Here is a 27,643-nt window from a genome sequence, read left to right as displayed (position 1 = left end):
CTAATTTGAGTGTCCCAGATGTTCCTTTACTATGTAATGTCCAGTCTATGAGACCAGCCTGATTGACCAGCAGTGGTCATCTGCTGATAGACCACACAAACTGACAATGACAACACTGACCCCTCTGGTAGAGAGAATGACCATCAGCTGTCAATGGAGGAGAGAGGGATGGGGTTGGGAGTCACGGTCGAGAGGGGGCATCGGGGGAGGATGAGAGGAGGGGAAAGGGGATTGAGAGACGGCTGGGTGGAAGGATGAGAGGAGGGGAAAGGGGATTGAGAGACGGCTGGGTGGAAGGATGAGAGGAGGGGAAAGGGGATTGAGAGACGGCTGGGTGGAAGGATGAGAGGAGGGGAAAGGGGATTGAGAGACTGCTAGGTGGAAGGATGTAAGATAATAGAGTGGTGATGGATGACAGGAATTCCATGCTGATTAAAACAGTTTAGTACATTTCATGTTCTTACCCATTTATGTCTAAGAGATTGTAGACTGGTATTATCACTGCCTATATTGACTTGACCATAGAAATAGTATCTCATTCTAGTTCTGTGGACTTGACACACATAAACAGATTGTATGAGTACCTGCATCCATCCAAAAACAAGGATGTTTGGTTTGAATAATTTGTATTATTCATGAGCATTAGGTTTGACAAGGGGTGTTGAACCATAAAATATTAATCCTTCTACTAAGGCAGTTCTGATCCAGAACACCTGCCTCTCGTAGGTGACATTGGACCGTCCTCACCAGTGGTTTGTAAATGACAATTGTTTCACCTCTTGACCCCTTTGGGCTCCGGAGTGGCACAGCGATCTAAGGCACTGCATCTCAGTGCTAGAGGCGGCACTGCAGTCCCTGGTTTGAATCCAGACTGGATCATATCCGGACATGACTGGGAGTCCCATAGGGCGGCGCACAATTGGCACAGCGTCATCTGGGTTTGGCCGTCATTGTAAATAAGAATGTGTTCTTAACCGACTTGCCTAGTTAAAAAAAAAAAAAGGTCAGTTTCAGGTTAGTCTTTGGTTCCATCCTGGGGTTGGGTTACAAAGAATCGGGACCTCAGGGGTCGAGATCCAAGAGGGGGCCAACTTCAGGGCAGGCCCTCAGTCACCTTTTGAAACTCGTACTCTGATAACTACTGCCTTTGTTAGTGTGTATGTTTTTCTGAGTATTTGCAAGTAGCCATCATCCAGATACAATAATGTTGCTGAGCTGCTCAGAGATATCATGCACATCTGGCATGTGCTGAGTGAGATGTAGGCTGCATATATGTCTAGACATGTTTGTGTACATTTGAGAGTCTAGTTCTGTTTGAGCATGTTTGAGAGTCTAGTTGTTTGTGTGAGAGACTATTAGTCCACCTTGACTCGTGTTGCAGACCTCAATAGCTCCCCGTCCTTGTGTGAATGGCCCCCGATCAGGATAAATTATCCTGTCCTAAAGATCAGAAGGCGATCAGTAACTGGAGCCAAAGTAGGATCAGTGTCAAGACAACAGCAGGATCAATAACAGACATGAACAGAGAGAGAAGAGAGATGGAGTGAAAGAGAGAGATAGAAGGGTATGAGAGAGATTAATCTGGAGAGGATTTTCCACAATGATAAGGGAGGTTGGTTAAAGGCAATACGATTAACGGAATAATTACTCTCAAACGTCAGGAAGAAAGGATGCCCATTCTATCTGCCTGAAGGGCAGCACAGCAATACACAGCTTCTATAATCCCAGGAAGAGGAGGCGGCAAAAATACTGATCGACTTACCTCAGGGAGACAAACACTCACTTATGGAAGAAGTCACACACTGAGAATTAATGCTACTGTGACAATAGTCCTGAGGAGGAAAGTATTGAAAAACAGTCTGGACTGGAGGAATCAAAAATGGCTACCCGTTCCACCTAAATTGAATATCTTGGTATATTCTTCCCTGGATAGTACCTCTGCTTTGTCTAAGATCAAATCATAGGGAGTTATTCAGAGGAAATGATCATCACAAAATTCAAAATCATTCCAATTGTACTTTAATTTGACAATAATTCATAAATGATAAATCCAGACCATTTAGAGAATGTTTATTGTATTGTTAAAGACGTGCTCCGGAACTTTGGCGACTAAGAATTTTTTAAACCTACTGCTTTGGGCTGGATGTGTCAATGTGTAGTTCATACAGGCATAATCTATGAGCAGAATTACTGTTTCACCTCAATTAACCACGAAATCCCTAGTTTGAAAGCAACTGTTATTCTGGAAGCTATGCGTCGCCATTTCCCTACAGTTTCCCCCACATGGGCCAGCCCCCTAACAATTCTAGTTCTAGCTAATGAGCTTCAGCCCCTTACCATTTGAGTGGCAGGTAACAAGATGCACACAGCAGAGCGAGAGCAATGACATGGTGCACATGTGACGTAGTACGCCATTTCCGGGGACCACTTTTAGCCCGTGAGCTCTACTTTCAGAACTACTGGCTAAAACCAATTCAAAAGTGCCAGAGAATATATATATATATAATTATTTGAAGTTTGTAATGGCTGTTTAGAGAACCTCGGTTGCTGACCATGGCATCAATTATCATATCTCAGTATAGAGCAGTACATACCAAATAAGTATCATTAATAAACTGTTAACAGTAATATATTCTCTAAAGGAGACCCTTTAACATCATGTCATGTGTAGCTATAGTAGAGTGTCAATATGCTTGGGCGCTATATAACACGTTAAACAGTGCAGAAGGTACTCTTATACACACATACCATCTGGTCAACATCCAATAAATATGCCCTTTCAGAGATTCTTGTTCAGCCATCTCATTATGTGTCCAGCAGTCATTGTCCTGCTAGTGTGAGTCCATTGGTCCATGACACATTAGGCCTTTGCTTGAGCTTGTGTCTGCTACTCCTGTGTCTCCGTCTCTGTCAGCGTCAGCTCCTGTGGTTCTGGGTCAGGTAGCTCCTGTGGTTCTGGGCCAGCTATCTCTTGTGGTTGAGCTACAATGCCCGTCTTTATTTTTATTGTTTCTACAAGATCTAAACTGTCCATCTTTATCTGTTCTACAATGCCCCCCTCCTCCTCTACGGCTGCCGATGCCTTTTCCTTCTCCTCATTCTCCTCCGTCTTCAGAGGCATCCATGACTCTTTGTGCAGCCTCTCGTTATTCTCCACCCCCTGGACACCAGGGGGCACTGTGGCGGCCATAGCAGGCGGCAGGTGCTTGAACTCTTCATCGTTCACATCATAGTCCTTCATCTTATGGTCCAGGATCCACCAGCGACCTGCGAAGCCAACGTCCAGTACCCGCGTGTGGAGCTCCCTCCAGGGGATAGAGAGGTTGGAGCACTGTGCCTCGTAAAGACTGGCGTCCGGGTTATAATCTGCAAAGTAGGTGAGTGAGACCACTCCCAGGCTGAGGTGACGTAACCTTCCCTCGTTACGAAGCTTCGCCAGCTTCTGCACGTGCCCATCCGATGTTCCACTGCGTATCCACGGCGTCAGGAGCCCGAGCTGATTGGCTGTATCCAGGACGGTGGTCTCGAAGGAGGCGTCGTCGGGGTTTGTGTAGATGCAGGTGCCGGCTCCACCCAGAAGGCTCAGGTAGATGGAAGCTTTGATTGGCCTTTCCCACGCGCCCACCACAATCTCACGACACGCCTCCTTGTAGTCTCTGGACATGCCGCTAAACCACACACCTGATTGAGAGGGGAGAGAATTGTGAGAAAAAGACAGACAGCATTCACACGAGATAAGATAGATGGTTTACTAAAACAAAGGCAAAACAGACTGACACCATATCCCTAGACATGGTAGTGAGGCATGCACACAATTATAATGTTTTGTGTGCCAACACTGTATTGTATTGCATTGCATCTCCAAACTGACAGGGACTGTCTCAGAGAGGTCACAGCAATAACTTCAGTCACGTGCCTTCCTCCACCCTGTGATTGCAAGCAGGGGCAACTGTAAAGGATCAAAAGCTAACAATGCCTTTACATAGACGAGTATGAAGTACATTTTCAAATCTAACTTGTGTAAAAGCCACAACGTGATACAGTTTGTTTGAAGCTAATGTCACATAATCTGATAACCTCATGAATGACTTTGGTAAGACAGTTAAGCAAGAAATATCATGCGTTCGTAAAGGCGTGGTAGGCTAACACGGCAAACAAGAGATAGATCGATTTCTTACCCAATTTGCTATTTTTCAACCTCTCCCATCGGGTGCCATTGACGGGTGCTGCTCCTGCTTCTGCTACAGAGGTGGAGCACCATCTCCTGAGCACCCACGAGGCAGCCATGTTCGTCAGACAGAAGCCGATCGTTCCGGAAGTTCACATTCGGACTGGCTCGGATCGGAAAAACACAGGGGACCGGAAAATACATTCATTTCCAATTTTTTATTTTATTGAGACAAAATGGCATGTCAGTGAAAAGTTGTATTATTATTATATTTCCCGTAAAAAAACAAATATCCAATATCCAGTTCTGCTTAAAAATAATGTTATTAAATCCCTGTAATATCATTAGAAACTAATAAATATAATGTTTTTTCGTTTTTTTTACATTCGGGTAACACCCATATTACAAAGAAAACACATTTGGCGCACCGCATTATCTCCCGTCTGTACCTGGTCACGTGAACATGATGATCCGTCTTGAGCCAACACAGGATCCGTTGTGTACATAAGGTGACGTGGAACAGGCGAGTGATAATGAGAATTTAGTGCACCATAGTTGAAATTAACACCATTAGCTAGCTAGTTTATTCAGACAACCAACGCAGTACACGTTTAAACAAATATTTAACTATGTGCTGCTGCTGTTAGGTGAGTTGATATTGAGATATAAAGCGAGACAACAGTGCTAGCTCGACAGCTGTCAGGCTAGCGAGGTGGTCGTGTCAGCACTGCTAACATAGCTGACTGGCTCGCATTGCGGATACAACAGAACCTCCTGCAACAAACAGTTAAGTCTCGGATCACGACGGCCAACGTATGACTATAAATCTGACGCTAGCTAGCTAGAGTTACAGTAAACTATAGGCATAAACATGACACAGACTGCTTGCCTGCCAAACAGATCAACACAATCTGTCATTTGTCAGATAAAAAAAATTGCACCTGCATATTCGATGTCGCATGCCTACACATGCTGTTACATATACTTTAGAAGGCAGCCAACAAAGAGAACATCTTGTCCATATGTAGCAAAAGCTAGCAGGCTACCCTATCCGAGAGAAGAACAGACTGTTGCCAAACGTCCGACTCAACAGTTATGAGTACATTTCTCATCTCCTTCCAGGTCTTGCATAAGGTGGTCATCTTTCCAGAGTTACCATGGCGAGTCCAGATGATCTGAAGTTCCAAGGTGAGGCTCATGGAGTGGCTCCCATCCTCCTCTCTCTGTTTATCCCCTTTCACCTCCTCTTCACTCTTCCCCTCTCTCCTTGTCTCTACATCTCTCACTGCCACTGTCCCGCACCTCCTCTCTCGGTCCCTCCTTCATTCCCTCACTCTAACCTCTGTCTTCTTCTCCTCTAGAGTTTGAGGAGGCCACTGACCTGCTGTTAGCAGACCCTGGGGCCTCCACCCTCAGTATGTCTGGCTCCAGCAGTACGGCCCCGGCCGGTGCCACTGGGGACATCAAACTGGACATGTCCGATGATGAGGGACAGGAGGAGAGTTCAGAGGTCAGGACAATGAATGAGTCCAATCACATCGCTCCATTGATAATCTGAAATTTTGCCTTTAATGATGTTTGCACAAACAGCCAAAAACCAAGCAATATGGGGATAACTGATTGACATTACTGTTTACAGCTCCTAAGAGGGGAGAAACAAACTAGCAGTTTCTGGACCATTGAGTACTACCAGTCGTTCTTCAATGTGGATACAATGCAGGTACAATATGCTTGAAATAACAGTTTAATCTGCACTCGTGAGGCTGGCCTATTTGTTGCTGTTTAACATCTGCCATATAGAAACCGTAAATGTATTGGTGTTAGTTGCTGTACAATGTCCATTGGTTGACTGACTACCTGTCATGGGATGCAGGTGCTGGACAGGGTCAAGGGGTCGGTGATGCCTTTACCAGGGCGGAACTTCATCAAACATACCCTCCAGTCGAGTCCGGATTTATATGGTAATAGGACACAAATCACCACTATAGCTTAGATAAAACTGTTCCTAGATAGTTAGATCTGAATTAGAATGGACCTTAGAATGTTAACTTTTATTGCCGTAAAACTGGACGACAGTTTGCCAAACTCTACATATCTTAGGTTGTAATGTGAACCACCTCTACCCAGACTAACCTTACCTCCTGGTTCCCCGTATGTCCAGGTCCCTTCTGGATCTGCGTGACGCTGGTGTTCTCTCTGGCCATCAGTGGAAACCTGTCCACCTTCCTGAACTCTCTGGGGAGCCCCCATTACCACGACAGACCCCAGTTCCACAGAGGTATGGTACCTGGGAGTTACAGCTTGGCTCCTTATCAATGGTTTCATGTGAGATTTGCTATGTAAAACAGTCAACAATCCCCTTTGTTTATCTTTACTTTTCAGCACAGAGGCTTTTTTCAAGACCATGTTATATTACATGCAATAGCAGTGTTGATGTTGCTTGCTTTATCTCACTCCCTCAATGACGATAGCTGCAGTAGTGATCTTCCTGTATGCCTGGCTGGTGCCCCTGGGTGTATGGGGTTTCCTGACCTGGAGGCAGAGGGAGGAGAGGCAGCAGAGTGGTTACTCCTTCCTGGAGACAGTGTGTGTCTACGGCTACTCCCTCTTCATCTACATCCCCACCTCAGTGAGTCAGCAGACACACTAGTTAATGTCTGGGTTGTAATTCAACTAGCAAAACATGTTAATCCCCTAGCTAAATGTTTTGCAATGGAAAATGAAGTTCAGGTGGTACCTACTTTACGGTTTCATAGTTTTCTTTCGTTTTTGTGCCTAGTGAATATGACCCTTTTCTTTATAGTATATTTCTATCTGATTGGGACCCAATCTAAACATTTTTGTTCTCTAGTAACAAACCAATCACCTCCCTCTCAGGTGTTGTGGATCTTACCATTCGAATGGCTCCGATGGCTCCTCATCCTGGTCGCCATGGTGATCTCTGGGTCGGTCCTGGTGCTCACCTTCTGGCCTGTGGTCCGCGATGACACCCAGGTGACTGCTTTTGCCACCGTGGCAACAATCGTCGTTCTCCATGCGCTGCTATCAATTGGCTGCAAGGTAAGAGCCCACTATAAGAGTGCTATGGGTAATAGTTACCTAGCCCCATCCTCCTAGGCCCTGTTCAAATAATTTGAAGAATGGCAGTGATCATGGTCTGACATTTATATAGAAATTAGTCCTCATTTCACTTAAACAAAAAATGTTTGAACCAGGCCCTAATCATAATCTAAATGGGAATGTCTCAGCTGTATGAGCCTCAGGGGAAATGTTTCATGTCTCATCTCCAACACCCTACTTCAGTCTATCTATAAACCTCATGTCCCTCATTAAGTTTCTAACCCTTTACACCTGTCCCTCTATGCTATCTTTCAGATGTATTTCTTCCAGACAGCGACTCCCACACTCAACCACACAGCAGCAATATTGACCAACAAGACCCACTGACCAAGAGGAACATGAGGGAGGGAGATGTGTCAATGTTTGAGACCACTGGGGAATCTGAAAGGACTAGATAAAAGGTTTAGGCTTTTGTTACCTACTCTGTGAGCATTGGAAGAGTAGCTAGCTGGCTGACCGCAAAACAGATGATAGTCAATGGTGAAATCGCTAAATACATTGTGTGAGTAGGACTATAAGAGTCGAGGGAAACGTTGGATGAAATCAGTTTACGGCACCTGTGTGGATGTTTTTTTTTTTTTCAGCTCAGTGGGTCACACATTATCCAGTCCTTTCAGATCAGAGAAGGGGACGTAGCTCCTGCATACTCCAACCAATAATAAGGATCCACAGAGGACTGACAAGTGGTCAGAAAGGTACCCATAATGTTGTGTTGGAGGTTCTGGATGTGTGAGCCCTACTCTAGTACATTATGGACTTAACTGGATCAGCAGCCCATTAAAAGTACTGTGTAATTGACTACAAATGTTATTACAAAGAGAAGGGACAAGGATAGAGGCCTATGAGTATAAACAAATTATGGGTTATGAGGATTGCATTGGGGGGAAATGTTTTGCTTCTGCTGCAGAAATTATTCTGTACTGGTATATTGTAATAAATCAATATTTATCATGGAGAAGTTGGGTGCACCTCAATAGTCGGGAGACTTCCTCTTATCTGCACTAAAAAATAGGAAAGGAAAAAGCATGAGATCTGCTCTAACCAGCTCAGTTCTGTCAGTGCAGATGGAGACAAGGAGAGGAATTATTTTTATACTTGAAATCCTCAGCTGCAGTCTGATCTTGAGATGAACCTAATTGAAGGGAAATGCTGTATGAATGTTTAACTAATGTACTAATACAGGGGTGGCCAACCTTATCCATAAAGGTGCATGCTTTTGTTCCAGCCAAGCAAAAACACCTGATTCTACCATCAGGTATGTTACAGCTTGGCTGGAACCAAGGCCTACTACACCCACGCCAGCCCTCTGCGGGTGAATACCTCCGAGATGGAAAAGGGTTGTTCTAGAACTCAAACCACTCCTATGACCTGGAACGTGTAGTACTGTGCTGACTAATGTATCCACACCACTTTTTCTTTTTGTAGATAGGTTTGTTAGTATATTTATTTATTCTGGGTTTGTGTGATTAAACTGTCAATTGCTTCGTCTTCTTGGTGTTGAGGGCAGGGGTCTAACGCTGGTCCTGGCAGGCTTTTGTTCCAGCACTACCACATCTGATTTAAATTAATATTAGTTTAATTGGCTGGGACAAAGGGTGCGAAATATCCACCATCTACATTTCATATGAGGAAGTATAGAGATCCCAGGTATGCAGCATTTGTTCCAGCCCTCAGCTTACTGTACTTTGAAAACATGGATTCTTGTTTGTCCTGAAGCCTCAGGGGCTAGGCTCAGCAATGAACCCAGAGATTTATGGTAGTTGCTTTGTGTGTGCGCTTGGAGGACACACATTTACAGCTATATTCCTTGGGCACATCAATGTCTGCTGACCATGTAGGCTCAAGATGACATTATAAAATCAGATTTAATTAGTCGTCCCTAACTGCTGGTTTTGGTTTGGAAAATCCGATCCTTGATCTGTGGCTAATTGTCAGGGGCAATTTCTTACCTCGAGCAATACTAACAGGAGTCTTCCTGATGCAATTTCCATCAATAGATGTCCCTTGAGGTCCCAGAGAAAAGTAGTGTTTGAATGCTAAGCTAGCAACTATCACAACATTGGTGTTAAAATTCTAACTAATATCAATAAGACCTGATCCAAAGACTTTTTTGGGGACTTCTCCACCAACATTTAATTTACTCCTTTTATACTTTTTTGTTTGTTGCTTTTCTGTGAAAGAAATAAAACAAAGACAAATGAAAAGTTAACCCTACAAACTAGCAAGACATTTTCTCTTCATAAAACTTGCTAAATCAAAAAAAATTAAACTCAGCCCACAAATTGTGACTGGAAGCAATGCATACATGTCCATTAAGTCTTTGTCTGAAGGTTGGGCAATTGACTTGCCCAGGAGAGGCTTAGATATCATAGGGAAAGAGGTGACTCCCTCTGTCCCGAACTCCCCACCGCAGTCTCGAAATGAAGGAAAGGAAACCGGGGAAGAATGTAAACTAGGATTCAGCTGCTCCAACGGCCAACATCAGTGTCCTTGGTCCAGTCTGTCTTTCTGTGGGTTCATCCTGCTTCCACCAATACCCATGGCTCACTGCAATCCTGATTGGCTATGAAGGGGAGTGGGGGGCCGGGTCTTCTGCTGTGTCCTCGAAGCTCGTTGGACAACACCTCAATCGGAGGTGAGGTTCTAACAGAGTTCCAGGGTTGGTGTTTTTCAAGATCACACTGACATCTAGGCTGTCTCTCAAATGACACCCTAGTCCCTATACAGTGCACTTCATTTGTCCATGTGGCTCTAGTTAATAGTAGAGCACTGTATATGGAATAGGGTGTCTTTTGAGGTAGCCCAGTAGACCTAGGCTAAAGACTACCACTATGGATGACCAGACAAACACCTTGGGGGGAGCTAGCTATCGCTCTGGAATGGGGCCGTTTAAGGAGAGAGGCTCTACAGGCAGGTGGAGAAGTGCCTCGATATGAAAACAAAATGGCATCAGTGAGGGGTGTTCATAGTGTTCTACTGTACAGGAAAGCCCTCTGTCCTTTCAGTGCAGATCTGTAGTGGGGGACATCCAATCCAGCGATAAGGGGAGGGGGATAGCGACTGGCTGTAGTGGATGGGGTTGGGTGGGTGTTTGGTGGAGGAGGGGGAAGGGTGGGGCATCACACTGGCACTAGGGGAGGCGAAATGTCCAAAAGGGGGGAGAGGGAGGGAGGGAACCTGGATAAAGGAGATGATACCTGCTGTACAGTCGTGCAATGAGTTATTATTTGCAGCAAAAGTCTCTGTGTTCAATGTGTATGTGTACATGTGTCTGTAAAGCATAAAAAGGTACAGTCAAACAAAGTTCAGCTCAGCTCAGCATTCAGAAAAACTGCCAATTCTTTGTGCTGATCAGTCTGTCAGTTGAACGTAGAGGTGCTGCCACCCTCTGGCTGGACTGGTGATATCATAGCTGCTGCACGATGATGAGAGGGGGGAGATGGGGAACAGCTCTCAAAGCGGAGAGAGCGGCGGGGAGGGACGGATATGAGAATAACTCCAGTGATAGAGAGATGGACAGTAAAGGAGAAAGGAAGGTGCTGAAGGGACAACACGACAGCACTGGTTTTGGTATTCTGGTTCTGGCTGTGGTCGGTCGGGGGGAGGGGCTAGTAGAGGTCATGCAGGGGTTCGGAGGTGGAGGGTGACGAGGTCTTAACTCCCATAATGCATGGTGTTGCTAGGGATGGCCATGGGAGAGGCCATGGAGATGGCGGGTCCCCCCATGGTGAACTGGTTGGTGACGGGATAATGCTGCTGCTGGTTAGAGCTGCTGCTGCTACTAGGACCTGATTGGCCAGTAGAAGCTCCTGGAGTGAGGGGGAGAAAATGGGAAGGTGAGAGTGGGAAAGAGTGTTATCACCTTCCCTTGATTGGTTGTGGGCCAACTATGTCACACACTTCAGAATCCATCCCCTCCATTTACACAAATGATAGGCGTTTAGGGAACTTGACGCCCCCCCAGGTGCACGTTTTGGTTTTGCCCTAGCACTACAAATAATCAAAGCTCGATGAGGAGTTCATTATTTAAATCAGGACAGAGTTTAGGAAACTCTTGTATAGTGTATAAAGAGACGTACCCTGGACGATTCCGGTGCTCATGATGGAGCCCATCCTGGAGTGGGTGTGATTCACTATCCCTGTGTTCACTGAGGGCGGAAATAGTGAGACTATTAACGCACACACAAACGTGCAAACACACAGTCAGTCACACTGTCTGTGCTTGTCTGTCAGTCAGTCAGTCCATCAGTCCATAGTATCCTACCGAGGGGGATGAGGTTGTTGTGGGACACCGTCGAGCCGCTGCCCATGACTGTACTGAGGTCATAGGCTGTAGGCATCCCTGAGAGAGAAAGAGAGATGAAAGGGTGAGACAGGGAAGAGAGTGAGATGGGGAGGAGAGAGAACGAGAGAGATGGGGACAGAAAGGGAGCGAAATGGGAGGAAAGCACAAGAGAAGCATAAGCATCCTTTCTCTCTCACACAGTTTTCCCCTCAGAGAGAGCATGCATCCCCCGTCTATCAGCTGCTCTGTCAGCCTGATCTATTCTGTGAAATCCCTACAGTTTAGTAAGACATTTGGTGGTGATGCTGTATGGATGCTTTTGCCTGATGATGCTATCATGGGTCAGATTGTGTTTGTATCGTCTGTGTGTTTACCTGACACAGCATTGTTCTGCCTCATGCAGTGTGTGTGTGTGTGGGGGTATGTCCTCTGTGTGTGTCCTCTATGTGTGTGTATTTACCTGACACAGCCATGCCCTGGCTCATGCTGTAGGCCCCCCCAGTGTTCCACATGGTCTCAGAGGGGGAGGTGTAGTGCGACCCAGGAGGGGGTGTGGGGGTGCTGCCTGTGTACCTACAAAAACACACACATACACAACAACATACACGCCATGAGAGGGCGCTCCCCTTCCCCCCTCGTTATCCTGAATGGCACAGGCCGAGGGCAGCGGAACAGACCAACTCACCTGAAAAAGGGGTTCTTCAAGTCCAGGAGGTTGCTGGACTTGGAGCCTGTCTGGTCCACTTGGGCGACAATACTGATGTCGTAGCTTTGTCTGTGAGAGCCAGGGATTGGTATGGGAGGAGGTGAGAAGGGAGGTGGATAGATTAACACAGACCAACACAGACATACAGAGAAGCACAGATTCAACAAGCACACATCTGTAATACACATATATACAGTGCTTTCGGAAGGTATTCAGACCCCTTGACGTTTTCCACATTTTGTTATATATTAAAAAAATAAAGATTCTAAACACAATACCTCATAATGACAAAGCAAAAACAAGTTAGACATTTTTCCTGATTTATATTATTTAAAAAAAAACTGAAATATGACATTTACATAAGTATTCAAATCCTTTACTCAATACTTTGTTGAAGCACCTTTGGCAGCAATTATAGCCTAGCCAATTATAGCCGACAACATTGAGACAGCCCATAAGGAGGTCAGAGACCTGACCGTGCGGTGCAAGGAGAACAACCTCTCCCTCAATGTGATCAAGACAAAGGAGAGGATTGTGGACTACAGGAAAAGGAGGACTGAGCACACCCCCATTCTCATCGACGGGGCTGTAGTGGAGCAGGTTGAGAGCTTCATGTTCCTTGGCATCCACATCACCAACAAACTAACATGGTCCAAGCACACCAAGGAAGTCGTGAAGAGGGCATGACAAAACCTATTCCCTCTCAGGAGGCTGAAAAGATTTGTCATGGGTCCTCAAAAGGTTCTACAAGCTGCCAGCTGCATCATCGAGAGCATCCTGACGGGTTGCATCAGTGCCTGGTATGGCAACTACTTGGCCTCCGACTGCAAGGCACTACAGAGGGTAGTGCGCACGGCCCAGTACATCACTGGTGTCAAGCTTCCTGCCATCCAGGATCTCTATACCAGGCTGTGTCAGAGGAAGGCCCTAAAATGTTCAAAGACTCCTGCCACCCTAGTCAGACTATTCTCTCGACTACCGCATGGCAAGCGGTACCGAAGCGCCAAGTCTAGGTCCAAGAGGCTTCTAAACAGCTTCTACCCCCAAGGCATAAGACTCCTGAACAGCTAATCAAATGGCTACCCAGACTCTTTGCACCCCCTCCCCCTACACTGCTGCTAATCTCTGTTATTATCTATGCATAGTCACTTTAATAACTCTACCTACATGTACATATTACCTCAATTACCTTGACACTGGTGCCCCCACACATTGACTCTGTACCGGTACCCCCTGTATATAGCCATTGTTATTACTGCTGCTCTTTAATTATTAGTTATTCTTATGTCATACTTTTTTATTGGTATTTTCTTAAAACTGCATTGTTGGTTAAGGGCTTGTAAGTATGCATTTCACAGTAAGGTCTACACCTGTTGAATTCGGCGCATGTGACAAATACAATTTGATATGATTTTCTGGTATCTCCAGACATGTTTGATCGGGTTAAAGTCCGGACTCTGGCTGGGCACTCAAGGACATTCAGAGACTTTTTCCGAAGCCACGCCTGCGTTGTCTTGGCGGTGTGCTTAGAGTTGTCCTGTTGGAAGGTGAACCTTCGCCTGAGTGCTCTAGAGCTGGTTTTCATCAAGGATCTCTCTGAACTTTGCTTAGTTCATTTTGCCTCGATCCTGACTGGTCTCCCAGTCCCTGCCTCTGAAAAACATCCCCACAGCATGATGCTGCCACTACCATGCCTCACCGTAGGGATGGTGCCAGGTTTCCTCCAGATGTAACACTTGGCATTCGGACCAAAGAGTATAATCTTGGTTTCATCAGACCATAGAATATTGTTTCTCATGGTCAGTCTTTTAGGTGCCTTTTGGCAAACTCCAAGCAGGCTGTCATGTGCATTTTAATGAGTGGCTTCCATCTGGCCACAACCATTAAGGCCTGATTGGTGGAGTGTTGCAGAGATGGTTGTCCTTCTGGAAGGTTCTCCCATCGCCACAGATGAACTCTGGAGCTCTGTCAGAGTGACCACCGGGTTCTTGGTCACCTCCCTGACCAAGGCCCTTCTCCCCCGATTGCTCAGCTTGGCCGGGAGGCCAGCTCCAGTAAGAGTCTTGGTGGTTCCAAACTTCTTCCATTTAAGAATGATGGAGGCCACTGTGTTCTTGGGGACCTTCAATGTTGCAGAAATGTTTTGGTACCCTTCTCCAGATCTGTGCCTCGACACTATCCTGTCTCGGAGCTCTACGGACAATTCCTTCAACCTCATGGCTTGGTTTTTGCTTTGACATGCACTGTCAACTGTGGGACCTTATATAGACAGGTGTGCCATTCCAAATCATGTCCAATCAATTGAATTTACCACAGGTGGACTCCAATCAAGTTGTGTTAACAGCTCAAGGATGATCGATGGAAACAGGATGCATCGGAGCACAATTTCGAGTCTCATAGCAAAGGGTCTGAATACTTACGTAAATAAGGTAAGTTTATGTATTTTAAATAAATTTGCAAGCATTTCTACAAACTTGTTTTCGCTTTGTCGTTATGGGCTGGTGTGTGTAAATTGCTGAGGATTTTTGTTATTTAATACATTTTAGAGTAAGACTATAACCTCACAAAATGTAGAAAAAGTCAATGGATCTGAATACTTTCCAAAGGCACTGGGTAGCTCCAAAAGTATTGAGGCAGTGAGCTCCAAAAGTATTGAGGCAGTGAGCTCCAAAAGTATTGAGGCAGTGAGCTCCAAAAGTATTGAGGCAGTGAGCTCCAAAAGTATTGAGGCAGTGAGCTCCAAAAGTATTGAGGCAGTGAGCTCCAAAAGTATTGAGGCAGTGAGACATTGTGTTGTTTTGATACATGAGGTTGCAGACGCACATATCATCCACAACTCCCCACCCCACCAAATGCTAACCTCCCCTGTTACTGTAGTGGGGAGAGGTTAGCATGAGGTTACAATGTAAACATGGAAGGAACCGTTACACTAACTTCCTCACTCATTATTTACGATTAATTCAGGATATTATGTAATCATGGTAGCATCCACAGTATTTAAAAACATTCTTCTGTTATTTACAATAAAAGTGACTCAAAAATGACAATTAATTATTTACCATCAATTTCAATTGGGCACAAAATAATTGGAAACAATTTCTAAATGGTTCACCCGATATGGATGAAAATACCCTCAAATTAAAGCTGACAGTCTGCACTTCATCCCCATAGTCATTGTATGAGGCAATTTTCTTTATAATTGTCGCTGTCCAAATACTTTTGGAGCTCACTGTATATCACCTACACACATTCATTCAGAACTGTCATAATATAACACAAGCCTGGGCCTAGAGGTGAATGGCAACACACTAACACCAAAGCCTCCACTCCCCAACATACTCCCAGTAGATCCCTCTCAGTCTCTCACCTCTTGTTGGCGATGAGCAGTGCTGTGCCGGAAAGTGTGTCTCCTGCCTTGGTGAAGAGGGGTGACTGGAGCAGACAACGGACCTGGTACCAGTGGGTCAGGGGCTCTGTGGGGGCTGTAGAGAGCCACACTGTCACCCTGCAGAGAGAGGGAGGGGGTTAGAGGTCATCCTACTCCAGTACAAGCATGGTCAGATATTCAGTAGGAACAGCCCTTTACAACTTATTGTGAAATGTTTCTATAGTGAATGTATTGTATTGCTTTTAAGTTGCACCCACTTTGTCTTTGTGTTTATTACAATGTCTGTGAGAAAAGAAGTGATGAAAGAAAAAGGAAAGTGACGGTGTAGCTGTAGTCAGGATCCATGTAGGTCAGGAGTCCTGGATCAAGTGATTTTACTCCTGACCACACACACACACTTCAGCCCTGGTTAAGGCAGCTCAGGCCAACTTACATTGATCCCATGAACACTACGTCGAACCAGAAGGCCAGGCCGTGCACCAGCCCTGAGTGCATCATATGGAACTTAAAGGGAATCTCGATCCTGAAAGAGAGAGCGAGAGAAGGGAAGGCGAGAGGGAAAGAGAGAAAAGAGTGGGATAAGCGTTAGTCTAGTTAAAGGGGCAATCAGCTGTTGCTACATCCATTTTTTTGACCTATAAATTAATGATATATACCCATTATGTCTTGAAGAATATAACTTATAAATACCTCATGAGCTTAGTTCAACTGCCGTACCCCATCAGAACCCAAAATATAAGTTTGTTTTACTTCAATGTTTGTAAACAAAGTAAATGTAAACAATATATATATCATCAAAACATGGTTAAAATTATAATGTTGATATCATGGATGGTCAGTCCCTGCATCCATAGCTCAGTCTATGAATTTGAGAGTGGTTACATTTCTCCAGCCCCATCCCTCAACTTTTTACATAAAGAAGGACGGGGAATTCGCTTTGTTATTGTTTCTACTGCTGATTGCTGCTTTAAGGTTATTTTTAGACACTAGAAGGAAGTATGTAGTATTTTTGCTGATGTAGAAAATTCAAAATCGGAAGTACCCATATTAGAGAAGTAGGACATTCCTACATTCAGTAACATGTATCTACACATCTCAATTCTCAACTCAATCTATGAATAACAATTCAATAATAAATATATGAGGGAATAACAGACACAGACAGACGGCACACAGACCTGTACAAATCCTCCTCTTTGGCCTCCAGAAAGTTGACTGTGTATTTGACAGACTTGGCCATCAAGATACGGATATCAAATGTGTCCTGAGAGGGGGAGGGAAAGAAAAAGGAGGAAGGAGAGAGACGGGGAAGAGGGAAGCAAGAGTATCCAGGTAAGTCCCAGTGAGGTAGAAATGTTTTACGGCAGCATTGGCTAGAGTGGGTACGGAGACGGTCTATGCCTTCATTTAATGATCTAGAACAGAGGCTGTACCCAGAACCAGGCCTTCCGGCCGGGCCCGGCTCTCCCAGCAGAGTGACAGAGGAGCAGGCACGGAGGAGGCCTACCCAGCTGACTACCGCCGGAAAATGATGTGTGTGTGTGTCGTTGTCTGTGTGTGTGATAAAAGGGTTGAGATTAATTCAATGAATACCCCTTATGAGCAGTGATAGTACTGTTGAAACCTCACTGTTGGTTCTGTGGTGCTGGACTGGGCGAAAACATTGGGATCCTAAATTCAGACCGCATCTAACTTATTTGTCCCAGCCGTCATAACACACAGTGTGACGGTGGTATCTTCTACCACAAACACACACTCCCATACAGTCAATCTCCTATCCTGCATCAGCGTTTGCCCATAAACACACACACCTCATGTACCACCCTTAGACATAAACAAACACACAGGCCAGTCCGTACTATGCAACCCAATTTTCCACAAACAGCCCTCGTCCCCACATACCCCCTGACTATTTCAGGCCTTAAATACCCCTCCCATATACATTTCCTAGTTAACCGCCCCCATTCACCCCAATCCTCTTAGGGGGGTATTGCTTTAACCGACATGGTGGGCGGGGCAGGCAATGTCAGAAGATAGGTGTTCAAGAGTCTGACATACAACTGAGAATTCTACGTACCACAATGGGCTGGCGAAAGTACTCATCCACCGCTGCTCCTCGCAGGGCTGAGAGGTCCACACCATGGAAGGAAGGCTGGTACCTGAATGAGGGAGTGAGAGAGAATTATCATCATCATTAGCAACTCAATCCCATCAACTACAGCAGCCCAATGAAAAGTGACTGATATCTCCGTACATTCACTGCTTCTACTCCCAGAGCTTCTTCTCTTGCCATTTCCCCCCCCGTCCCGCCAACCCCATCCTTCCTCCTACTCCCCATTTCTCTCCTCCCTCCCCTCCTACTCCCCATTTCTCTCCTCCCTCCTACTCCCCATTTCTCTCCTCCCTCCCCTCCTACCCCCTTTTCTCTCCTCCCTCCCCTCCTACTCCCCGTTTCTCTCCTCCCTCCCCTCCTACTCCCCGTTTCTCTCCTCCCTCCCCTCCTACTCCCCGTTTCTCTCCTCCCTCCCCTCCTACTCCCCGTCCTCCCCTCCCACTCCCCGTTTCTCTCCTCCCTCCCCTCCTACTCCCTGTTTCTCTCCTCCCCCCTCCTACTCCCTGTTTCTCTCCTCCCTCCCCTCCTACTCACCAGAAGTTGGCCTTGGTGAACTGCTCCATGTAGAGCTGTTCGTCTGTGAAGGGGGCCAGGTGCACGTCACCGATGGTGGGGAACATTTTACCTGCGACACACATGAAGTCAGTTAATGATGGTACAATCACCAGTGGCTAGTCATGATGAATGTCTCTCAGTTTTAAAATGTAGACTTTAATATTATTTACTGCTTGGGCTTCAAAATAATCTTCAGACCCTTTGACATTTTCTCCCTTTCTCCTTCCCCCCTACTCTACCCCTTTCTATGCTCTCCCTCCAACCTTCCCTCTGTCTCACCACTAGGCTTGAGGAACTTCTTGGCGTGGAGGTAGCTCTCCAACATCCTCTCGTTGAATAGCATGTAGCCCATGGGCTCTGAGATGATGATGTCCACCTGCTCAGGTAGCGTAACCTCCTCTACTTTACCAGGGATCACCACCACACGGTCCCCTAGACGGTTAGTGTTCACCAGGACCTAGTGGAGGGGACACCAGAGGGTTAGTGTTCACCAGGACCTAGTGGAGGGGACACCAGAGGGTTAGTGTTCACCAGGACCTAGTGGAGGGGACACCAGAGGGTTAGAGTTCACCAGGATCTAGTGGAGGGGACACCAGAGGGTTAGAGTTCACCCGGACCTAGTGGAGGGGACACCAGAGGGTTAGAGTTCACCCGGACCTAGTGGAGGGGACACCAGGGGGTTAGAGTTCACCCGGACCTAGTGGAGGGGACACCAGGGGTTAGAGTTCACCCGGACCTAGTGGAGGGGACACCAGGGGGTTAGAGTTCACCCGGACCTAGTGGAGGGGACACCAGGGGTTAGTGTTCACCCGGACCTAGTGGAGGGGACACCAGGGGGTTAGAGTTCACCCGGACCTAGTGGAGGGGACACCAGGGGGTTAGAGTTCACCCGGACCTAGTGGAGGGGACACCAGGGAGTTAGAGGTCACTCGGACCTAGTGGAGGGTTAGTGTGTGTGTGTATTAGAGTGAGGCTGATACATCTGCCAGATTTATGGCTACATAGCATGTCAAGAAGAGGATAGGGTTTGAGCAGGGGTGGTTTGTCAAAATCAATTTGCGGGCCAGAAAAAGTACAGTTAATTGGAAATATATAGGTCACTTAATTGACATAGTTTAGTGTGTCTGTTACCTCTGCATGCTGGGCCATGGTGCTGGCCTCCACAGCGTAGACCTTCCTGGCTCCAGCCTGAGCAGCAAAGAACGACAGAATCCCTGAACCACAGCCCACATCTAACACCACCTAGAGAGAGAGGAATGGACTCTAATTCTTCCCTGATAAAGACATCAATGAAATCAAGCAGTGTCTACTGCCCAAACCAATTAAACAACAGTTTAGCTTCAAATACAGCAAAGGACTCAATTCAGAACAAGCTATATTTAAGTCCCAGGACAGTGCATCAGTACCTTGTCCTTGAAGTCAGTGTGGTTCTGGAGGATGGCCCTCTGATAGGTTCCTGTCCTGACGTAGTCCTGCATCATGTTCTGCTGCTGGGAGAGGTAGCCATAGAACTGGAGGAGTGAAGGAGAGAGAGAAAACAAGGGAGTGAGAGGAAAATAAAGTGACAGAACAGCTTATTTTTCATGAGGCGTTTTAATATTGTCACTGAGCTAATAAAGGTTGGAATAAATGATTTATTGCAATGCATGGCAGATTCTACGTGTGCACCTGGAAGTACTGTACTGCGGATGATTCCTCTGTCCTGTCGCTGAAGACCGACTGCTCTCCACTGTGACCGCGGCAGTTCTTCAGGAGGTTATAGAACGATGAGAACTCTGAGGAGATCGTCATAACAGGTTATAAGCAGGACAAAATCAGACATAAGTTATAAGATGGTCATAAGCCAGTCATAATGGGGAGAAATCAAACAAACAATAATAATAACCAATTATAACAGTTCACAAGGATGACAGAGGCAAGACAAGTATGAGAAACAATAAGAATCTCTTTATGAGGACAGGAACATGTGCACTAGGACAGGGAGTCAAAGACACACAGGAGACAGAGGGTCAATGACAGCGACAGATATAGCCTACTGGCAGGCAGTCAAAGACAGACAGAAAAAAGGACAGACAGACAGACAATGACAGCATTCTCTGAGACAGAGTGGCGGTGTTTGCCGGGGGTTAGCTACCTGCAGGTGAGGTGAACTGTAGCAGGACGCTGTTGCAGCCCAGCGTGATGATGAACGACTGTTTCCCCACGCGACTGCACTCTGTGTCCCTGGAGACCGAACACTTGAACACACATGTCTCCTCTGCTGTGAGAGGAGTCATACAATAGTTAGGGCCCAGCAACACTCCTACAACAGGTCATTCATGGAATAAGCGTGGCACAGGAGTACGTGGCTTACCGTAGGTCACACAACATGAAGAACAACATGCTAACAGAACTGGCCTGATCACACACAGCGCTTTATTGACTCAATTAGCATTAAAGCATCTCAACCATAGCAGCAAGCAAAGAGCTATTTTTAACCTCCTTTAGCCGAGGGAAAGTCAGTAATTTCTTCTATTGAAGTTATTTCACACACACTCCTGGATGATTAAGATGACAGTTTTAAAGACTGGATTTGTGAAAGCAATATATTGGCAAGGTAGGTCTAGTGCTGTGCCCGCATGGTAGTGAGATAATCTGTGGTTTAATCCAGCAGTTGTGATGGGATTAAGACTAGCGCTGTTACTTAGATTAGCCAGATGCAGCATGTTTTATTAACAGACCAAACTAGCGACTGACACCGGATTAACCTGCGATAAATATGAGAGCGGGAGTGTGTGTGTTGCTTAACAAGTGTGTGTTCGATGCAAGGGCTGAGAGATAGAGTGCATGCTTTAAAATATGTAGGCTACAACCATCTCCCTCCACTAGACCTGGCCTGTCTACAAGGCCCTTCAGTTGAACATTGTGGGAAATGACAATGACAGATGGGGGACAAGGACTGTCACTATAAACATGTTACAGATATGGAACAACCAGATGATAGTCATGTCAATGTTCTAACAGGATAATGTCAGGTCATAATAGACACTTGTCAAAGTGAAGAGCAAAATTGTGTTATTTTTGCTGGGCCAAGGCATTGCCCCTCATGGACAATGTAAATACACCCATTCCAGCACGATACAGACATTACTAGTGTGCTGTGTTTGTTTGAGGTGCTTTTGTGTCTATAATAAAGCAGAAATAAAATGATTGTGTGGCAAGACACTGAGGTTATTTTTCCAAGTGGAAAACATAAAATTGGTCAGATTACTTTAGACTCAGTCGTGCTGGTCTATGTAGCAATTCAATCGGGAGTTCATTCATGCCTGGTGTGGAAACATTTATCTTCCATCATCATGGGAATGTTGGAAGAGGAAACGGCTGTTGGGCCTATGGACCGGACCAGGCAATCACACATATCAGAAAACTTTGATAGGACACCTTGAAAAACACCCTGCCACACACACATTTATACTTTCCCCACAGCCCAAGCTTGACTGTATCAAAACTAGGGACATCACGGCTTCTTGAAAGGGACATCCCATCTGTGCCTCACAGTGTAACAAAAGCTGCAAGCGCTCAGCGCGAGCACACAAGTGATCGACAGGGGAGGTGGGGGACTAGCTGGCTATTGTTCAGGGGAGAACAAAGATGAATAACTAATACGAGCCTGGTTTAGCTCATCGAAACACAAGGACCCATATTTAGCCTTAAAAAAAACGATTTCGTTTATCGATATTTATTCACTCAACTAGGCATCTACAGTAGATTAGATAACCATAAAGTATCACGCGCGAGCCATCGGGGTTAGCTTTGCACCGCTACTAGTATGATCTGTGCGCAAAGACGACGACGTTCCGAAACAAAACACACTTTTAAGATACCCATCTCAAAGGGTCAAATGTTATCTTGCTTTATCATAACTATCTAACGAGCTAATAAAGAGGGCAATGCTCATATGACGCAGTTTGCTTTAACTGTTAGAACTCTGTGGCATTAAGGGCAAACCATTGCGTAGTATGGCTGATAGCTTATTGGGGCAAAAATGAAAGAGTACGTTAACATGTCAATTAGCTTTGGCTATCTGCGTCAATGTGTAGCGAGCTGAAATGCAATCATTGAAATGCAATCTGGCGCTAAATTGTTAGCAAGTTGATATTAGTAAACAGGGTAGGTATCTAATGTGCTTGGTCACACTTAGCTTGCTGTCCTGGAAACGTCTCGTGTGAGCTAAAACTGACTACTTCGCATTAAATTAATACTTTAAAGAATATTCCTCAAGACAAATAGATAGGTAAGAAAAAACGTGGTCCACAAGCCACGAAATGAGCGCAGTAAGCTTGCTAAAGCTAACCACCTATAGTTAGCTAAGCTACCAACAGTGCGCTGTCGTGGTGCTGGAGAAGTAACCTTAGCTAACTAAGTTATGCTAGCTAATAGCGATAAGCGAAAACAATAGTCCCCATTACGTTGGATTCTATAGGTGGAACCAGTCGGTTTTGAAGTGGAACCCGCACACACGTGCAAGACCAGGAACTCGCATCGGTTAGCTAGCTATCTTTTTAGCATTTAGCTCTGGCTAGTTAGCCAGGGTAATGTCAGTTAACAAGGAGCCCAGGCCGAACCGGGATATGGAAGAGCTGTCTCAAGTCCACTCACCGTTGGAGAGGTTGATCAGGGCCGCGTCCTGTGTGGCTTTCACCTCCAGTCGTAGAGGCTGCTGCTCGGAGTGACGCTGTATTTCTCCGTTTGCGTCTCCGATAGAAAGGAGCCGCACGCCGGGAAACACCGACACCGCCATCTTCGATCTGTGGGAAGAGACAGCTCAATGTGGCCTCACATCCAGCGTTGGACGTGCACTCACGACAGGAAACGGGATACACACAGCTCTACCGCCACTCTGTGGCCGAGAGGCAAACTGCTTAGTGCAAATACAGTAGACTGTACTGACTTCTGTTGTCACTGCTGTACACTGTTTCAGCAAAGACAGTACAGTTAGTTGGACAAAGAGAGAAATAGGGGATCTTGAATAATCATTTGAATTAAATAAAAATGTCAGACTGTCAGCCAGGCTGCGTTTCGTATCCTGGTCTGTTAAATCTGTGTGAATAATATTGGTTCTGCTGTGTAACATGTCATGCAGCAAGTACCAAAACCTACAACTTTGGGCAGTGGCTAAATACAGTTTATCTGGCAGACTATTGGCAAATATGCACTGGTATTACTTGAGCAGCATTCTATGTGACAGGGATGAGCAAGTCTGGTCCACGGGGGCCTGAGTGCATGTCTGTTGTCTTGTTCTCTCCAAATCAGCATCTGATTTATAAACCAGGTATGGCATCAGTGGATTAATTAAGTGCCAGGCGAAAGAGAAAAACAGCAGACACTCAGGTCCCTGCAGGACAGGAGTTGCCTACCCCTGATACTCTTGTGTGTTCTGGCCAGTCAGCTTAAGGGGGCCACTCTTAACAAAATCCTTGATAAAACATGAGACTCAAGGAGATGTTGAAGGTGAAATTATACATTTTATTAAATTATTCAGTCAATACATGTCATGGTACCATTCTAAGACAAATACACACAAAAGAAACGTTAAGGCACAACAGGATGACAGTGTTTTCCACATCCATCCACCAGAGCATTTCAGTGACTAATATTTGTAAAAAGAGGTGCTCTGCTTTCCCCGTGCATTATGGACACTGTAGTCCTCAAAGGTTCTCTGTTCACTTTATTATAACGTCAGAGGAATTCAGAGCTCAGTCTCTGTCACCATAGTGAAAAGAGCTTGCGTTCCTCCATCTCCTTTCCTGCATGGCCACTGATTTGAAAGGACTTGGTAGGCAAGACTAATAGTACTGTGAAAATCTATGTAGGCCTAGTCCTTTCACCTATCAGTGGTCAAGTCTGAGGACATTATTGAAGACATGTTTCTGGGTATTGGAACATGTTGAAGGGCTGTTCTCCAGTTTTTAGCAACACTTCAAGTTGTAATAAGAACACAGTATGGTTCCTAAACATGACTCATTCTCTGGTGTTGTTTTTCAACTTCTTCAGGTCCTCTTTAAGTGTTTCTGATTAATCAATTGGGAAAGTAAATGCAGATTTAGGACTCAACAGGTCTCGTGTTAAAACCGGGGCATTTAAATTACCAGAGGTTTGGCACATACTAAGGCACATTAGTTTGAAGCAGTACGCAAAGAGTAAAAGGTAAAAGGGGTGGGGAACCCGAAAAATGACTTTTAAACCATTTAGAATGTGTCCTTACTTTAACGTAGATGCACCAATGGAGTAGCAGTCTCCTTCCACTGAGTGTCCTGAGATCAGGCTTATTTATAATGATGATACACAGCAATTATACTTATCTATAGTGTCAGTACAGTAATCCTAATATTCTTGTTATGATCCTTCATATCATTATTCTGATGTTGACTGAGCAACACCACAAAACCAGCATTGAAACAGATCTTTTGCATGACCTGAGTGAGATCTCTATATGTCAACACCCATAAGAAACCTCTAACATCTGAGTCACTCTTTTCAAGACATAGTAACACCATTTTCTTTTGAATTCGATTTTGCATCACAGTGGTTTAACTGTCAACTGAGGATCTTAACAGTGTAGTCGAGTGTTTAACACATGAGAATGCGCGCAAAATTTCTGTCAAAAGACTAAATTCTCTTGAGGCTCATGGAGTCACCACACTTTTAGCAGAGAATCATAAATTACACTTATTGAAATGCTTCACAATTTCATCTGACAAAAATCACAGTGACAGTGTTAAGGCGAGTTTGTGTGGAACTTTGCATTGTGTTTGCAACCAACTGAGCACCATTTTGAAAAACAAGCTCTGAGATCAAACTTGGGTGTAATATCCTGTAGTGTGTTGAACATAGCTTCACAACATTGATACGGTAGGCTATACTCATGTAATGGCACTGGGTCAACCACTTTAAAAGACTCACCAACAACAATGTGTAAAACCTAATACAGTTCAATTTCACTTTGAGTAAAATAAAAGTAACAAAAGGTAGAGACTGACATATTTATACTTTGAGGAGTGCTTTCATTCTAATGATCTCAACACAGAAAGGACTGCAAATTTTATCCTTATTGTGCTGTAGAACAGAACAGAACACATGTCAAAACTCACTCAGCATAGGGTTAATGCTTGTGATTGTGTTCTGGCCTTGAGGTCTTCAGTGACTGGACGTGGTGGGGAAGGGTGTAGGAGACGCCAAGGGGCTTGGAATTGAAAGGCATCCTTGGGGAATGTTCAGACGTGTTTTACAAGCCTCCATCATCATCATCGCCTGCGGTGAGAAAGCATAGAGTCCGATCAGATCACTGGCACAGGAGTTAGATGAGATATGGCTGCAATTGGTTACATTCTCTTTGTAACAATCAAAGCCAGAAGGGTCAAAGGTTAGCAAACAGGGAGAGAAAAGGAGAGTGAGGAACAGGTAGAGGGAAGGTAGAGAAAGAAAGCAGGACAGAAAGAGACAGAGAGAGAGAGAGAGAGTGTGTGTGTGTGTGTGTCCATGCACGTGTGTTTGTGAGAGAAAGAGACAGAAGAGAGAGATAGAGAGGGAGTTAGTTGAAGCCTACTCTACCACATCAGACTGTCATCTCACCTCAGAAGAGGGCGCAGGACTTGGGGGGTCTGAAGGGGTTGTCGCTGGAGGGCACCCCCATGAGGAGAGGGTCTTTATGGGCGTTCTGTAGGCAGAAGGTCTTCAGGTCCGCTGCTGCCTGGGACACCTGTGAGTGGAAACAGACACACTGTCAGTTCCATTATACTTTAATTCTGTGTCATAAAGGCTAGATAAGACTGCTGTAAAGATGACATATCAATGTCATAGGCATTCATGAGAACGAGTCATCATTGACAGTGACAGCGTTTTCTATAAAGAAGTTCCAAGTAAATTGAGCTCAATCCTGCTCTACTTAGCTTCTACTTGTTTTAACTCAGCTTTTCAAGAGAGACCTGGTCCACACATCAATAAATAGAGGGGCCAACACTTTCACTCTGCCACAATACTCCTACTGATACTCAGTTTAATGAACCTAAAGTAATATGCTCCAAGCTCACACTGTGAGAGAAACTGAGCAATGATCAGCTATTTTCCTAAAGTCCCTACCTAGGACTTGACTCAGCAATAGCATAATGATCTGGTACTTTACTAGAGGGTTGTTTCATGGGTGAAGTCTATAACAGTTGTCATAACATTGTCCCCATTAACACAATATGGCACTTTAGGACCAAGTCACAAATGGGCTATGCATTGAGTTTATTATTTATCTAGTTAGTTGATAATATGGTATAAACGTATGTCATAGGCTATAGATAAAATCCTATATTTTTTCTGCGTTCTCATATGCCCTTCAAAGCACAGTATGCTTGAGTGCTACAGGGTGGTTTAAGGTCTGCGGATTAATCTGGCTTTCTCCTCTAAAAGGAGTAATTTGGCCAACAATCGCACTACTGTCACAGCCACAATCAACAAAGGCCACTACTGTGCTGCACCATTCGCGGAAACTAACCTACGAGCTGTTTGCTTTCTCCGGACAACACAGCCTACTGCAGGAAATCTTCATATTTCACACGATTAACTTAGAGCACAATTAACAGCAAATCGTTAACTTCTAAATATATCATAAATACATCCATTCAAAACGGCGTTAAACTAAGTGAAGAGCTGAGGAGTAGCCTAGACTTGCCATAACACCTATGCATACAGCAATACTAGAACCGCATTATATCTTACGTTTTTCTTTCGGTAACATGACAGGTGAAAGGCGGCGCTCGATTGAGCACGTACATTTACGGGCTACTCCGTTAGTCTATGGGACAGCGCTGCAGTTAGTTACAATTCTGCAAACAGATGGCATAGTTCCAGTGGAACAGCATTTTGTAACAAATAACGCGATGCTTCCCATAAAATAGTCAAACTTTACATAATATATAGCTTTTCAATAGTTACCAAAGGGCCATGTTGACAAGTCAGCCAGTCACACCAAATGCAGAACAGTTTTTGATCAGTCTTTCTGAATGTAATGTCTTTACCTTGATCCTGCGAACACTCGCCTCTAGGCGAAGTTGTTTTACCACCTTCTGAGCGATAACCAAGTTGCTGCTGTTTGCGCTGTTATTCGACATGTCTGCGAGGTCTGTCCAACGGCCAAGTGAAAGTGTCCGACTATCACTTGAAAGAACGAGATTTTCTGATGAGGCCGCTGCGACTCAAGTGCTCCCCCTCTCTCTGAAAAAACGAACCGCTTTTTTACGCAATGTTCTCCCCACTGCTTTCAGAATGGCCCCTAATTAAAG

General features: G+C 45.2%; 4 protein-coding genes across 6 annotated transcripts; 1 reads left to right on the top strand and 3 right to left on the bottom strand.

The window, feature by feature from the left end:
• Nucleotides 1-1,996: 1,996 nt before the first annotated feature.
• On the bottom strand, nt 1,997-4,740 carry LOC112232684 (mitochondrial import inner membrane translocase subunit Tim29). The gene is made up of 3 exons (XM_024399857.2): nt 4,618-4,740; nt 4,179-4,331; nt 1,997-3,681 (listed from the first exon to the last, which is right to left on the bottom strand). Exons 2-3 carry the CDS (start codon nt 4,285-4,287, stop codon nt 2,888-2,890), a joined length of 903 nt encoding a protein of 300 aa, XP_024255625.2. The 5' UTR covers nt 4,288-4,331; nt 4,618-4,740; the 3' UTR covers nt 1,997-2,887.
• LOC112232685 (protein YIPF1) lies at nt 4,599-8,243 on the top strand. Of its 2 annotated transcripts, none has more exons than XM_042317160.1 (9): nt 4,599-4,691; nt 5,291-5,356; nt 5,530-5,678; nt 5,808-5,888; nt 6,042-6,129; nt 6,330-6,446; nt 6,640-6,797; nt 7,046-7,228; nt 7,544-8,243. In XM_042317160.1, the coding sequence occupies exons 2-9, from the start codon at nt 5,326-5,328 to the stop codon at nt 7,613-7,615; spliced, it is 879 nt and encodes a 292-aa protein (XP_042173094.1). In that variant the 5' UTR covers nt 4,599-4,691; nt 5,291-5,325; the 3' UTR covers nt 7,616-8,243. The 2 variants fall into 2 exon arrangements, with proteins under 2 accessions (XP_042173094.1, XP_024255630.1); XM_024399862.2 differs by lacking the exon at nt 4,599-4,691 and adding an exon at nt 4,813-4,954.
• A 1,148-nt stretch (nt 8,244-9,391) lies between these two features.
• On the bottom strand, nt 9,392-23,175 carry LOC112232668 (histone-arginine methyltransferase CARM1). Of its 2 annotated transcripts, none has more exons than XM_042317158.1 (16): nt 22,974-23,175; nt 20,470-20,595; nt 20,004-20,110; nt 19,742-19,846; nt 19,467-19,577; nt 18,615-18,792; nt 18,315-18,405; nt 17,745-17,826; nt 16,846-16,931; nt 16,101-16,190; nt 15,647-15,784; nt 12,259-12,348; nt 12,034-12,146; nt 11,553-11,630; nt 11,368-11,436; nt 9,392-11,097 (listed from the first exon to the last, which is right to left on the bottom strand). In XM_042317158.1, the coding sequence occupies exons 1-16, from the start codon at nt 23,113-23,115 to the stop codon at nt 10,943-10,945; spliced, it is 1,761 nt and encodes a 586-aa protein (XP_042173092.1). In that variant the 5' UTR covers nt 23,116-23,175; the 3' UTR covers nt 9,392-10,942. The 2 variants fall into 2 exon arrangements, with proteins under 2 accessions (XP_042173092.1, XP_042173093.1); XM_042317159.1 differs by having other exon boundaries at nt 20,470-20,592.
• Nucleotides 23,176-23,819: 644 nt separating this feature from the next.
• LOC112232683 (guanine nucleotide-binding protein G(I)/G(S)/G(O) subunit gamma-5) lies at nt 23,820-27,576 on the bottom strand. The gene is made up of 3 exons (XM_024399856.2): nt 27,380-27,576; nt 25,947-26,073; nt 23,820-25,625 (listed from the first exon to the last, which is right to left on the bottom strand). Exons 1-2 carry the CDS (start codon nt 27,470-27,472, stop codon nt 25,948-25,950), a joined length of 219 nt encoding a protein of 72 aa, XP_024255624.1. The 5' UTR covers nt 27,473-27,576; the 3' UTR covers nt 23,820-25,625; nt 25,947.
• Between the last annotated feature and the right edge of the window lie 67 nt (nt 27,577-27,643).

This window comes from Oncorhynchus tshawytscha, unplaced genomic scaffold (assembly GCF_018296145.1).
Source record: "Oncorhynchus tshawytscha isolate Ot180627B unplaced genomic scaffold, Otsh_v2.0 Un_contig_27_pilon_pilon, whole genome shotgun sequence".
Lineage (NCBI taxonomy): Eukaryota > Metazoa > Chordata > Actinopteri > Salmoniformes > Salmonidae > Oncorhynchus > Oncorhynchus tshawytscha.
Note: the sequence above shows the minus strand (reverse complement) of the source record. Positions and strands in the feature narration are given on the sequence as shown.

Coding starts and splice junctions, on each gene's coding strand:
- LOC112232684 (XM_024399857.2), bottom strand. CDS start 4,287: ATGGCTGCCTCGTGGGTGCTCAGGAGATGGTGCTCCACCTCTGTAGCA. Junction 3,682..4,178: donor GTTGAAAAATAGCAAATTGG/GTAAGAAATCGA, acceptor CCTCTCAATCAG/GTGTGTGGTTTAGCGGCATG.
- LOC112232685 (XM_042317160.1), top strand. CDS start 5,326: ATGGCGAGTCCAGATGATCTGAAGTTCCAAG. Junction 5,357..5,529: donor AGATGATCTGAAGTTCCAAG/GTGAGGCTCATG, acceptor CTTCTCCTCTAG/AGTTTGAGGAGGCCACTGAC. Junction 5,889..6,041: donor TCAATGTGGATACAATGCAG/GTACAATATGCT, acceptor CATGGGATGCAG/GTGCTGGACAGGGTCAAGGG.
- LOC112232668 (XM_042317158.1), bottom strand. CDS start 23,115: ATGGCGGTGTCGGTGTTTCCCGGCGTGCGGCTCCTTTCTATCGGAGAC. Junction 16,191..16,845: donor AAAGAGGAGGATTTGTACAG/GTCTGTGTGCCG, acceptor TCTCTCTTTCAG/GATCGAGATTCCCTTTAAGT. Junction 11,098..11,367: donor GAGCACCGGAATCGTCCAGG/GTACGTCTCTTT, acceptor CCCTCACTCCAG/GAGCTTCTACTGGCCAATCA.
- LOC112232683 (XM_024399856.2), bottom strand. CDS start 27,472: ATGTCGAATAACAGCGCAAACAGCAGCAACTTGGTTATCGCTCAGAAG. Junction 26,074..27,379: donor CGAGTGTTCGCAGGATCAAG/GTAAAGACATTA, acceptor TTCCACTCACAG/GTGTCCCAGGCAGCAGCGGA.